Here is a 14365-nt window from a genome sequence, read left to right on the forward strand (position 1 = left end):
GAATCCCTATACCAGCCACAGCTGAGGGCAGGGGCAGCGGGGGCCTCCCGAGGTTGCTTTCTCAGACTGCCAAGAGAAACTTAGAGGCCCAGTGCCCTGTGAATGAGGCCCTGTCTGCAAAGTGACCAAAACCTACCCGTGCTGAGGCCCAACGTTTTTGCCACCCAGTGAGAGAGGACACTGAATTTAGAGGCTGAAAAATGCATGTCTATCCTGAGCCTTCTGACAACTTGTAACCTGGGTAGGGCTGTCTGTTTTCTTTTTTTTTGCTTTTGGCTGCACCAAGCCACTCGCAGGATCTTAGTTCCCCGACCCAGGATTGCAGCCAAGCCCTCAGCAGTGATAGCACAGAGTCCCAACCCCTGGGCCACCAGGGAATTCCCAGGGCTGTTTTTAATTAACCTCTTGGCCTCGGCTTTATCAGCTTAGCCAGGTATTTAAAGCCTGGAGGTTGGTCGTACCTACCCTAAGAGCCCCACCTTACCCAGGCACGGTTGAAGGCCCTAATAGTGTTCCTGGGCTTCTCTGGTGGCACAGTGGTAAAGAATCTGCCTGCCAGTGCGGGAGATGCCAGATTCACAGTTTTGATCCCTGGGGCGGCAAGATCCCTCGGAGTAGGAAATGGCAACTCACTCCAGTAGTCTTGCCTGCAAAATTCCATGGACAGAGGAGCCTGGTGGGCTACAGTCCACGGGATCACAAAGAGTCAGACACAACTGAGTACTCAGTCACTAGACAGTGTTCCTAAGACACATCTCTCATCAACCCGCCTGGATAAAGCTCACATTTACTGCAGCCCTTCAAAGCTCTCCTTCAGTGGGAGGCCGGATCGACTTCTACATACCTTGACTTTCCATACCCAGTAATAGTTCAAGACCCCCAGTCGCCCACCCCTGCTTTGATCATTCCTTTGGTCAATCACACATCCATTAATAAACATTTATGAATGTTCAGACTTACTAGTTAAAAAAATCCAAAATCCAATCCTGCCAATGACTTAGTCTGCTTATTAGTGATTCTTTCTGTTGAACTCAAAGCCTTGTTCCAGCTTCAACCTACAAGGCCTTCGAGGTGTAAGACCCCTGTAGGCCACTGTAGGAGGCAGGACAATCCCCCTCTCTGCGGTCACGTCACAAAGGCTCTTCCCCCGGGAGAGGAAGGCACTAGGGTCAGATGCTCTTAGGATCATTCATTCCTACCTATATTCATATACCTATAGAATTTCAGAGATGGAGAATTTTTATACAACCTTAGTAAAAACATTTGGGATTCTTTTGGTTGAAAGTAATAGACATTCAACTTGAGCTAGCTTTAGAAGAGAGGGGATTGCATTATATTACTCATTGGAAATAAGAAGGGTAGTGAATGACAGTCCAGCTTTGCTTCCATCTCCACTCTCTGCTTCCTCTTGGATTTATCTGGTTCCCTGGGCAGACAGCATGTACCCTGTCAGCCCTCAGATACGCTTGCCCTTGGTATAAGCCCCCCTTTCCTCAATTCTTGTGCCTAAATGCCAAGAAAAGACTCCAATTCTCAAACCCTGTACACTCAACAGTGGCCAGGAGTGGGACTGCCTCACACCAACACATAGCTGCCCCTATCATCACACATTTAGAATGAGAAGGAAGGACAGCTTCTAAAAAATAGAAGTGTCTGTACTGAAGGCCCCTAGACACCAGACATGCCTTTATTCTACAGGTGAAGAAATAAGTCAGAGAGAGCTCCCCAACTTACCTGAACGTCCCTCACTTGTTCTAGGCAGAGGGAAACTGGAGCAGAGGTCTTCTGGCTTCTAATCCAGTGCACTTTCCATTACACCGAATTCCTGGTTCCAATTTCTTTTATAGTACATAGCCAAAACAAGCCTGAGTAACAAGCTGTCACTCCAAACCTTATGCAGTAGTTCTTTTAATTTCCCTATTCGACAAGTGAAGAAAGTAGAGCTCAGGGAAATTAAGGAATTCATGCAAGGTCCTGGTGAAGCTTGGCTTTCGTCTGTTCGCAGAAGTCATCCACTATGCTGTCTGTAGCTGAGAGGTTATTTTCTCTGCCTCGTGTCTCCTGTCTAAATAATCCTGTCAGGGTCTCTGTGAGAAGTCAGGCAGCAGGCTCATCACCTGGGCCTCGCACCAGTGGATAGCGGCTGTGTTGCTGGTTGCCTAGACTTCAGATTTCCTTCATTACAGAGGAGAATCATGACATGCTGAGAATTGCACAAGAACCACCTCTGTGTCCGTGGGTAATTTGACGCCAGCAGCCTGGAAAAGAAGAAAGCTTTCCAGGGTGCAAAGCAAATGCAAATTAAAAACAGGATAATGATTTTTCCCTGTCAAAACTTAATGTTTGATAATCCTGAGAGCTAAAGTTTGGAGGAAGTGGGAATCATTACTGTCATGCATTGCTGGTATGGGCTACCTTACAAGGCAATTAGGTGATATCTGTTTAAAGCAGGACCCAGTCCTAGAGAAACAGTTGCACATGTGCTCAAGGTGATGTGTTTGAGAATGCTTATCACACCATTGGGAAAGTGAAAATGTGGACTGGTTGGGGAAATGGCTAAATAAAATGAGGCATAGTCATATGACCAATGGATAAAGCAATTAAAAGGAATAAACCAGACCTAATGTACTTGATCACCTGCTTCCCAGGTGGCACTAGAGGTAAAGAACCTGCCTGCCAGTGCAGGAGACGCAGGTTCGATCCCTGGGTCGGGAAGATCCCCTGGAGAAGGAAATGGCACCCCACTCCAGTATTCTTGCCTGGGAAATCCCAAGGACAGAGGAGCCTGGAGGGCTACAGTCCATGGGGTCGCAAAGAGTCGGACATGACTGAAGGCGACCTACCAGCAATGTACTTGATCAAATCTAAGATGTACAGTTGATTCTCATTATTCTTGGTAATGATGTTCTGTAAAGTCCTGGTGAATACTGAATTACTAAGTATGAACCACTGCTCCTAGAGGAAATACAGGATTAGGTTCCTCTGAGCCTTTGGTCCAGCGTTGTTGTCAACTGATCAATACATTGTCTTGTTTTATGTATGTTTCTGTTTAAAGACACCATAAGGACTTCCCTTGTGGCTTACCTGGTAAAGAATCTGCCTGCAATGCGGGAGACCTGGGTTCAGTCCCTGGGTTGGGAAGATCCCCTGGAGAAGGGAAAGGCTACCCACTCCAGTATTCTGGCCTGAAGAATTCCATGGAGTGTATAGCCCATGGGGTCGCAAAGAGTCGGACACCACTGAGTGACTTTCACTTATTTATATATTGTGGATTCATTAACATTGAACTCACAGCCAACAGCACTATCACTCTGCCTGGATGAAGTTTATTAAACACACGTTTTCTTTGAAAGGCACCTCACAGCCTTCTCGCACTTTGGAACACCAGACACACTTCACTTCGGCAAACACCAGCACTTCAGCACTATGCTTGGGTCATCCTAAACAGCAAAATCACCAACAGAAAGCACAGAAACACAAAAGGTGTGGCACCTAACAGACCTTGAAAAGGACACTTGTTCCCAGCCTGAGAGCAGAAACAAGAGGGCAGGGCATCGCCTGTGCAGCTGCAGGTGGGAGGGAGTGCATCAGGCAACTTATATTTTTCATCGCTCTGCACGTGTCCTTAAATGATGATGAAAACACTGTGAATACTGATTTTAGGGTTACAAATAAATTCTTGCAAGTAGGCAAATTTGCAAATATGGAATCCGTGAATAATTAGGACCAACTGTCTGTGTCTTCACATTTGAACATCTCCAGAAACTGGACGGATCTTAGATTCCATGAAAGAGAGTATATGTCAGTAGAGATAGAATCTGTTATTAATGTTGAGTGAAAAGCCAAGTTGAAGATGAATATATATAGGATGAACCCAAGCATGTAAAATAAAAGTCAGCCACACTTCTCCTTTGCTACGTACAGTTAATGCACATCAAACATTCCACTGGGCAGTGTTCTAAGCACTTTACCATCTTAATTTCTTTAACCCTTACAAGGTCCTTATGAAGTTAGTACTATTTTTATTCCCATTTAATATTTAAAAAGTTAAGAAAATTGCTCATGGTCACAAAAACAGATATTTCAGGACTTCTGGGGTGGTCCAATGCACGAGCATCGCGCTCCCAATGCAGGGGGCCTGGGTTCCATCCTGGTCAGGAAACCAGATCCCACATGCACAGCTAAGAGTTCACATGCCATGCGAGATCCCATATGCCACAACTAAGACCTGGCACAGCCAAAATAAATAAAAAAATAAAAAAATCCCCAGATATTTCTTTCACACTGAAGTAAAAATGACTGATTTTAATCTAAAAGCTTTCCTAATGTTATTTATGGGCTTACCAGGTGGCACTAGTGGTAAAGAACCCACTTGCCAATGCAGGAGACAGGAGACACCGGTCAATCTCTGGGCTGGGGAGATGCCCTGGAGGAGGGCATGGCTCCCCACTCCAGTATTTTTGCCTGAAGAATCCCATGGACAGAGGAGACTGGCGGGCTACAGTCCATAGGGTCGCAAAGAGTCGGACATGACTGAAGCAACTTAGCATGCTGCTGCTGCTGCTAAGTCGCTTCAGTCGTGTCCGACTCTGTGCAAACCCATAGATGGCAACCCACCAGGCTCCTCTGTCCCTGGGATTCTCCAGGCAAGAACACTGGAGTGGGTTGCCATTTCCTTCTCCAATGCATGAAAGGGAAAAGGGAAAGTGAAGTCGCTCAGTCGTGTCCGACTCTTAGCGACACCATGGACTGCAGCCTACTAGACTCCTCCGTCCATGGGATTTTCCAGGCAAGAATACTGGAGTGGGGTGCCATTGCCTTCTCCGTAACATGCACTTAGTGTTTTTTATATTTTAGGGATTAAAACACAGACAATTGTAAACTCAGAACAATCACAATCATTCTAAATTGTATTCTTATGAAATAAAAAAGTTTTACCTTCATTTACTGCCCACCATGTTTCTTACTTTGAAGTAAAGGGACATATACTTAGGATATGCCATTGATTTCATCAGAAGCTGAGTTTTCCAACACAGGGTTAAGGAGACTGTTCTTAGCTTTTGAAAGCCTCCTCTGTTTTAGCTTTATAAAAATAAATTTCTCCGCATGGACATCCTTTTTGTTTATGAGAACATTTGCATAACTTGTACTCTGTTTATACTGATGCTTGTTAATTTTAAATATGTTCAGGTTGAATTATATGAAGCCAAGTAATAAATTTAAGGTGTAAAAAACAATAAGGATTTTTGTGAGCTCTGGACAGACTTATGCAAGAATTGATGAATCTGAAAGCTGAGGTACTTCAGAAACTAAATGTGGAAATATTTTAAAATTGAGACATAAAGATTATGGAAACATATGAATGCATTTTTTTACTCCAAAATTTTTATAACACTTTTGCCTATTAAAAAATTACATTATTCTTGGGATTGATGAGCCTGAGACTCTGGTGATCTTTATTACATCCTCATATAACTAATAACTTTTCCTCCATGCCCATTTCTGCCTATGAAAAATTCATATACTAGCCAAACCCCCTTCTGGTATCAGTAAACCCTCTGCTCACCAATTGGATATTATTAATTGAACTGTGAAATTTCTGCCTTATGACAGTGACCTATGGTCACTTTTGACCTGTTTTTAGTTGTTGTTGTATTTTTTAGTTGCTAAGTTGTGTCCGACTTTTTTGCAATTCCATAGACTGTAGCCCGCTAGGCTTCTCTGTCCATGGGATTTTCCAGGCAAGAATACTGGAGTGGGTTGCCATTCCCTTATCTTCCCCACTCAGAAATCGAACTTGCGTCTCCTGCGTTGGCAGGCAGATTCTTTACCCCTGAGCCAGTTGGGAAGCCCCTATTTTTAGTTGGATATCAACAATTTCATATGACTCAGCCTAACTTCATTTCCCTTTAACCCTCCATGGCCCTCTATCTATACATATTTTTTTTTTTTTTTGGAGTATAATTGTTCTACAGTGTGGTGCTAGTTTCTGCTGTTAAGTGAATCAGCCACATGTGAAGTGCAAAGTTGCTTCAGTCATGTCCAACTCTTTACAACCCTATAGACTGTAGTCTGCCGGGCTCCTCTGACCATGGGATTCTCCAGGCAAGAATACTGAGTGGGTTGCCATGCCCTCCTCCAGGGGATCTTCCCAACCCAGGGATCGAACCTGCGTCTTTTACCTCTCCTGCACTGGCAGGCAGGTGCTTTTCCACTAGTACTGCCTGGGAAGCCCCATATGTATACGTATATTCCCTCCCTTTTGGCCCTTTCTCTGAACCCCCTCCCAACGCACCCATCAAGGTCATCACAGAGCACAGAGCTGAGCTTCCTGTGCTTTATAGCAGGTTCCCACTAGCTAGCTATTTTACACATGGTAGTGTATAAATGTCAATCCCATTCTCTTAATTTATTGATGATGGCATTTATGTAGAACTATTTTGTCCAACCAAAGGCTGTAAACCCCCCTTGAGGGCAGGGCCTGCAGCTTGTTTCTCTTTGGGTCATGCTTGCTCCTTCACTGTGTAGCTCCTGGATGACTGTTTGCCAGAGGATGAAGTTAGAGAAGGCATCATTGTTGCTCTAACATCCCACCTCTTCCCTTGCAGCGGTCCACATGTGCAGCATCCTGGAACATAACTGCGCCCACTTCTGCATCAACACGCCAGGCTCATATGTCTGCAGGTGCAAGCAAGGATACATCCTCAACTCGGATGAGAAGACCTGCAGAAGTAAGATTGCTTTGCTGATGTGTCTGTTCTGTCCTCCTTGGCTTTCTCGCGCTCTCTTCTTTTATCTGGGCCCGTTTAATTCACCTGTGACCCCCAGCCAACCAAGTCATCATTTCCCTAAAGAACAGAAACAAGGTTGGCTAAGCCGCATATTTTGTGTTGCCCTGCCCCCCACTCTGCCTTCACAGCACTAAGGCCAGAGCCGGGCACACAGTAGGCCATCAGGAAGAGTTTGGAAGATTGCTGGAGGCTCCTTCTCAGAAATAGCTTCCATGGATTTTTGAGCTACTATCCTTGACTTCCAAGCTGTTCTTTAGGGGGGATCTGCTGAAGAGCCTTTTCGTCCGTGGTCTTTATGAACTGTGCCCTTGTCACTGAAAGGGAGTCTGGCTGCTCACCATCCCAAAAGCCAATAAACAGGCCAGGCTGGTGGAAAGGAAAGTCGCTTTATTTCAAATGCTGGCAAATGGTGGGGGGCAAATGCTGGCAACATCTGTCCAAAGGCCAGCCCCTCCAGGGGCAACCAGTGGGGCAAGAGCTTTTATAGATGGAAGGAGGGGGCTACGTGCAGAAACAGCACAATTGGCTCTGACAGTCAGCTTCAAATTGGTCATGGGTGGTAGTGTCATCATGGTCGTTTTAGGTCACATTCAGAAAACTAAGATCATGGCATCTGGTCCCATCACTTCATGGGAAATAGATGGGGAAACAGTAGAAACAGTGTCAGACTTTATTTTTTGGGACTCCAAAATCACTGCAGATGCTGACTGCAGCCATGAAATTAAAAGACGCTTACTCCTTGGAAGGAAAGTTATGGCCAACCTAGATAGCATGTTCAAAAGCAGAGACATTACTTTGCCAACAAAGGTCCATCTAGTCAAGGCTATGGTTTTTCCTGTGGTCATTTATGGATGTGAGAGTTGGACTGTGAAGAAAGCTGAGCGCCAAAGAATTGATGCTTTTGAACTGTGGTGTTGGAGAAGACTCTTGAGAGTCCCTTGGACTGCAGGGAGATCCAACCAGTCCATTCTAGGGGAGATCAGTCGTGGGTGTTCTTTGGGAGGACTGATGCTAAAGCTGAAACTCCAGTACTTTGGCCACCTCATGCGAAGAGTTGACTCATTGGAAAAGACTCTGATGCTGGGAGGGATTGGGGGCAGGAGGAGAAGGGGACGACGGAGGATGAGATGGCTGGATGCCATCACCGACTCGATGGACATGAGTTTGAGTGAACTCTGGGAGTTGGTGATGGACAGGGAGGCCTGGCGTGCTGCAATTCATGGGGTCGCAAAGGGTCAGACACAACTGAGCGACTGAACTGAACTGAACTGAATCATCAATTCCAGGGTCCATTTGTTCCCATTTCTTTGAGGTCAGTTCTTGGAATTGTGACAGTGTATGTCATGGGTACAGTCTGATCATCATGTAGTTAACTTCTTCACCCTGGTGTGTTAGTATTTATAAGACAGCTCACAGGATATGGCTCGGAATATTATCTGTAGTCCTTGAGAAGGAACTAAAGGTCCTTGACTATACTTAATGACTATATTATTATTATTTGGTCTCCTTTGACTGTTTTCCTTTGTTTCTGTATTTCTCATTTCTCTGATTAAACTTATTCACTGACCAAAGTTTTCTACAGATAAAAGGCAGGCAGAGGACATGGGGTGGTGGAGGGAGGGGGCAAAGACCATAGGGTCTTGCTCTGTTTCACCCTGAGGAGTTGTTTCTGTTTTGTTTTTTTTTTATCTTCCTTGAAGCATGGATTTAGGGTGAGCTATTAATGTTGGCTGGGAATGATTATTCAAGTTCTGTTTTAGAAGAGTGCAGGAATCTAATTGGTCTGGTGAGGGACACTTTATAGGTCTCCTAAATAAAAAAGGGCAAACAGATATAAAGTGTTAATAGAATTCACATTCTCTTTTTTTGGCCAAGCCCCCGTACTGGACAATATACTGACATTAGAGCCGCATGAGGTAATCCGCCTCTTAGAGGAGAGAATTACACATACATTGAGTGCTGTGCCTATATTTTTTTTTTTTCAAGTTATAAATAAAGACACTAATAGCCTAGAAAACAACCAGACTTCCTCAGGACATGAGGAAGACCAGCCCACGTGGAGGCAAATAAAACTCAGCAAATCTGACATGTAGGTCATGTAATGCGTAATTGTGATTATACTGCATGGTAAGTAATTAAGCCCTAATGGAAAGCAGTTTGCACAAATGGCTGTAATTAGTATCGCGTTTATGGAGCCAAACCACATTTTCCTTTTGTCTTCTCACTTTTCAGTGGGTTGAGAGTGGTTGGCCCAGGGCCTCCCTGCCCCCCAAGATTAGGGAACATCTGCTCGAGTCCTCCGGTTGGTGGCCTGTAGAAGCTCAAAGCCCCCAGACTCTGTGAGCTGCCCGTGGGGGAGGGTCCCTGTGTTCCCCAGCTGCTCCCAGAACCCAGGATCCCAGGTTGCTTGTTGAGTGGAGCCTGAATCATCTTGGTCTTCCGCTTGAACCCCTGACCCTTCTTTGGTTTCCACAACAAAAATCACTTATACCATATGCTCATGGGTTGAATAGAATTTACTGGAGGACTGGGGGAGCTCGGGCGGGGTTACCTCACACACTGCTCAGCAAACAAGCTAAACATCTCAGACATGCCCTGTCCTCTCCAGGAGCCTCCCCCTATTCTCCACCCCCAACACCCCAGCAGGGTTTCTCTGCAGAGCACTCAGCCTCCCTCTACCTTGCTAACTCCTGTCCTGCGCTTCCCTTCTTTCAGTTCAGTTCAGTCGCTCAGTCATGTCTGACTCTTTGCAACCCCATGGACTACACTCCAGGCTTCCCTGTCCATCACCAACTCCCGGAGCTTACTCAAACTCATGTCCATCACGTCAGCGATGCCATCCAGCCATCTCATCCTCTGTCGTCCCCTTCTCCTTCCGCCTTCAATCTTTCCCAGCATCAGGGTCTTTCCCAATGAGTCAGTTCTTCGCATCAGGGGTCCAAAGTATTGGAGTTTCAGCTTCAGCATCAGTCCTTCCAATGAACACCCAGGACTGATCTCCTTTAAGATGGACTGGTTGGATCTCCTTGCAGTCCAAGGAACTCTCAAGAAATTCTTCCTTTTGTCTCCTGCTCCCTTGATCTGCTGGGATCCTGACATGTGCCAGTGTCTGTTTTCCATGCTCTGGCGTAGTCAATCCAGAGATATCTTGAGATCAGCAAATGAAACATAAAAAGTTCTCCCCCTGATGTCATGAGCAGGCCTTCCCCACACACCAGGTTTGCCAGCCCCCCTGCCTGGTCCCACCTCAAGTTCTGAAGCCCGAGCTCTCCTGGGTCTGGGGCCTGGGTTCTCTCTGGTTCTGGGGCTGTGGGTGCATCACATGGCATGAGGCAGAAACTGTCTGGGCTTCTGACAGACTGATCAGGTGGAGGGGCATGGAGGCCCAGCTCCGAGGGGCCTGAGCCCAGGTGGTGGTTCTCAAGCTTCAATAATGGGGGAAGAGACACCCAGGAAGCTGACCCTGCCCCCGCCCACCTCCTGGCGCCCCCAGATGGATAGTCAGCAGATCTGGGTGGGACCTTGGCATCTGCATTTGCTATGAACTTCTCCCATCCAAGTACTAACCAGGCCCAATCCTGCTTAGCTTCCGAGATCAGATGAGATCGGGCGCGTTCAGGGTGGTATGGCCGGCCATAGAGTGTTGTGAACTTCTGACCTAGGTTGCTGCTGCCATGGTTTGAGATTCCCTGGCTTAAGCCAGCCAAGGCTGTTGGGAGGGAAGGGAGCAGGGTAGGAGGGGAGTAGGGCTCAGCTGTCCCAACTGACTCCGCCCCATGTCCCAAGTGACCCCGCCCTCCTGCCACAGCTGACCCCGCCCTCCGGTCACCTGGAAGCAGCGAAACTACGTTTATTGTCAGCGCCAGGCTTACCTTAATACGTCTAGTCAAAAAGAGCATTTTCTCTCTCTCCCAGGAAAAGATCATAATAATGACTCTTGTATGCACACCTGAAATTGTACACCAGGGGCCTTGTGGAAAGATCAAGGCCTTCAGAGTCTGCGGACCCTGACATTCAACCCTGTCGGTTTCAACCCTGACATTCTAGCTGTATGTCACCCTGAGCTGATGATTTAAACTCCCTGACTCAGCTTCCTTACCCATAAGATGGGAAGGGTGGTGACAAACCATCAACTGATCCTTGTCAGCCCCTGAGTTTGGTCTGGTGGACAGTTCACAGTTGTGCCGAGGGAAGTCTGGGCCACACCCTGACCTCTGTTTCTGGGCTGCTCTCCGCCAACACAGAGAGGAACTCTCTGGGCCTGGAGAGGAATGAGACACAGCCCTTTCCAGCTTTGAGCCTTTAAGATGTGCCAGGCCCTGGGAGGTCCTGGAAGTCCAGTGGTTAAGACTCTACACTTCCACTTCAGTGGGCATGGGTTTGATCCCTGGTCAGGGAACTAAGATCCTGCAAGCTATGCAGCATGAAAAAAGCCAGGGGCGGGGGAACCTTCTAGAAATGAAATAGTGCCTAAAACATCAATATTCCTGCTCTCTTGAAGTTACATTCTTGCATAGAAGTCAAATAAATGACCAAGATAACTGCAGCCCCTGCTTAGCCCAGTATGCTACAAACAAGGTCAGGACTAACTATAATCACTTACTAAGTGTTTATACTGTGTGCCAGGAGCTCTCCTGAGTGTTTTATATTTGTTATCTCATTAATTCTGACATCAAGCTCTTAAAGTAGGTTTAGCATTTTATCTTACAGATAAGGAAAATTAAGGTGCCAGAAAGGTTAGACAATTTACTTGAGGTCATAGGGCTAGTAATGAGACCAAGCCAGAACCCAAATCCTGTTACATGAACCGCATAGTCCTGGGTGTTGCCCACCATTCGATGCTTGCCAGCGTCGCTTCTCCCGTGATCCCTGAGGTGGCAAGCAGTCCTTCAGCCAGAGACTCTCCTCCAAGCCCAAGAGGGCAGGCAGGTTCAGAGCACTCACTGATCTCAGAGGAGACTAGAACCAGTTCACCACGTCTGACATTCAAATGACTGTCATTCCCACAAGTTCACTACTAACTCCTGTGATTCTATCATGTACAGGATGATTGTGAGAGGCGATGGCCTTCAAACACACACATACACACACGCTATAGCCGCCATTTTCTAGTCATACCCTGCCTGTGTGGAGAGAGGAGGCAGACATTGCTGAGTCATAGGTTCTTCAAGTGGAAACAGACCTTGTCTATCAGACTGTTGGCGTCCTCTCCCCCTTAGCCCAGGAATTCTGTTTCTCCCTGGTGTCCCAGAGTGATGGTGCCTATCCATCCATCATCACCCATCTGGAACGCAGATCATTACAAAGCACCTGTATCCCACCTCCAAGGTAGCTTGGGTCAGTGGTTGAGCTGAAATCCTACTCTTTATAATTCCCACCTTTGATCCTATTTCTGAAGGATCATATACTGAAGTATATGGCCAACTGAAGCCATATACTAAAAAGTTTATTTCCTTTTCCAGCTAAAAAGAGAAGCCCTTTGATTATTGAAGAATGTAATCGCCCACCTCATTTAATTTTCTCTTTTTCAGGGGAGGCATGGACACATCTTTAGATGACCTGGATTTGGGTCTCTTCATTGTCCAAACAACCCTCTTTTGGACATCAGTTGGTCAGTGTCTCAAAATATGCCCCTTTATTTAAAGACGAGATCAAGTACATTAAATAATTTTACCTTTAGCATTTTGCCCATACCATATGAACTATTTGGAATGACAGGAGGCAACACTGTAAGAGTCTTCAGTCCTCCAAAAAGTCTTCCCCATCCAAAGCCATAAGATATACATAAAAGCATTACCAAGTGCATAACCCATATGGGCTCAATAGAAGTTTATGTTCTTCTCTTTCCCCATTTAAAAATGTGAGGGGGAGTTGGAATCCTCATGAAGTGAGCCAGTCTTCATATATCTCTTTTCCTCCACCATTCCCCTACCCTTGAATTCTTTTCCCACTAACAATAAAAAACTTTATCTTGTTTATTTTTAAAAAATAAGGAATTTTCCCTTTTTTATCTCCCTTCTGGAATATTTAATCTGTCTGGAAGAATAATGAAAATGCAACACTTAGAAAACTTCACTTGGCAAGAAAATGTAAATTATCTTGTCCAGCTTTCTCATTTTTTCTCAAGAAACATATCAAATGGATTTTACAGTTTTATGGTTCAGATATGTTCCTGAGATTATTTTCCCAAGTTATATAAGCAATTTAATAGCTTTTATATTACAGTTTAATCAAAGGACATGATCCCTTTGATGTGACAGAGAAACAGCCACATTATTAAAAACAGAAAATAAAGCAATAACCAGCATTCCTCATGAATGTGAATGAAAAAAATTTTTTAAAACTCTCAAATAGAATCCATATATATAATGTAATCAAGACCAAGTAGGATTTAGCACAAGCATTGGTTTAACATTCAAGGTTGCTGCTGCTGCTGCTAAGTCACTTCAGTCGTGTCCGACTCTGTGTGACCCCATAGACGGCAGCCCATCAGGCTCCTCCATCCCTGGGATTCTCCAGGCAAGAACACTGGAGTGGGTTGCCATTTCCTTCTCCAATGCATGAAAGTGAAAATGAAGTCACTCAGTTGTGTCCGACTCTTAGCGACCCCATGGACTGCAGCCTACCAGGCTCCTCCGTCCATGGGATTTTCCAGGCAAGAGTACTGGAGTGGGGTGCCATTGCCTTCTCCAACATTCAAGGTTACCATTCAAAAATCAATAAATAAGGCTTCCCTGGCTGGTAAGTGGTAAAGAATCCACCTGCCAATGCAGGAGATGTGGGTTCCATCCTTGATCTGGAAGACTCCATGTACCACAGAGCAACTAAGCCTGTGTGCACAACTATTAATCCTGTGCTCTAGAGCCCAAGAGGTGCAACTACTGAGCCCACGTACTGAAACGACTGAAGCTCACGTGCCCTAGCGCCCATGTTCTGCAACAAGATAAGCCAGTGCAAGGAGAAGCCCGAGCACCGCAACTAGAGAGTAGTCCCACTCACCACAATTAGAGAAAAGCCTGTGCAGCGACAAAGACCCACTACAGCCAAAAACAAATAAATGAGGTTTGTAAAAAATCAATTAATATATGACTGATACTATACATAAAAAAATTGTAAGCATGCCACTAGAAAACTGCTAGAACTCATTAACAAAGTTGGTGAAGTTGCAGGACACAAAATTAATATACAGAAATCTGTTGCATTTCTATACACTAACAACAAAATATCAGAAAGAGAAATTAAGGGAAAAGCCCATTTACCATTGCATCAAAAAGAATAAAATGCCTAGGAATAAACCTAGTTAAGGATGTAAAAGACCTGTACTTGGAAACTATAAGACACTGATTAAAGAAATTAAAGACAGGAAGTTCCTTAGCAGTCTAGTCGTTAAGACTTTGCACCTTACTGCAGAGGGTGCAGGTTCAGTCTCTTGTTATGGAAGTAGGATCCCACGTGCATGTGGCACAGCAAAAAAAAAAAAAAAAAAAAAGTTGAAGATGACACACATAGATGGAAAGATATACTATGTTCTCGGATTGGAAGAATTAATGTTAAAATAACCACACTATTCAAGG

The 14365-nt window shown here is 45.3% G+C and overlaps 1 protein-coding gene across 4 annotated transcripts in view; it reads left to right on the plus strand.

The window, feature by feature from the left end:
• The window catches only part of MATN2 (matrilin 2), a 170742-nt gene that overhangs the window by 59602 nt on the left and 96775 nt on the right, over positions 1 to 14365 (plus strand). For all 4 annotated transcript variants that reach the window (XM_025265070.3, XM_025265072.3, XM_045162775.1 and 1 more), the window contains one exon: positions 6609 to 6731. In XM_025265070.3, the coding sequence (XP_025120855.3) occupies positions 6609 to 6731 (123 nt within the window). The remainder of the gene's footprint in view (positions 1 to 6608; positions 6732 to 14365) is intronic.

Source organism: Bubalus bubalis, chromosome 15, assembly GCF_019923935.1.
Source record: "Bubalus bubalis isolate 160015118507 breed Murrah chromosome 15, NDDB_SH_1, whole genome shotgun sequence".
Lineage (NCBI taxonomy): Eukaryota > Metazoa > Chordata > Mammalia > Artiodactyla > Bovidae > Bubalus > Bubalus bubalis.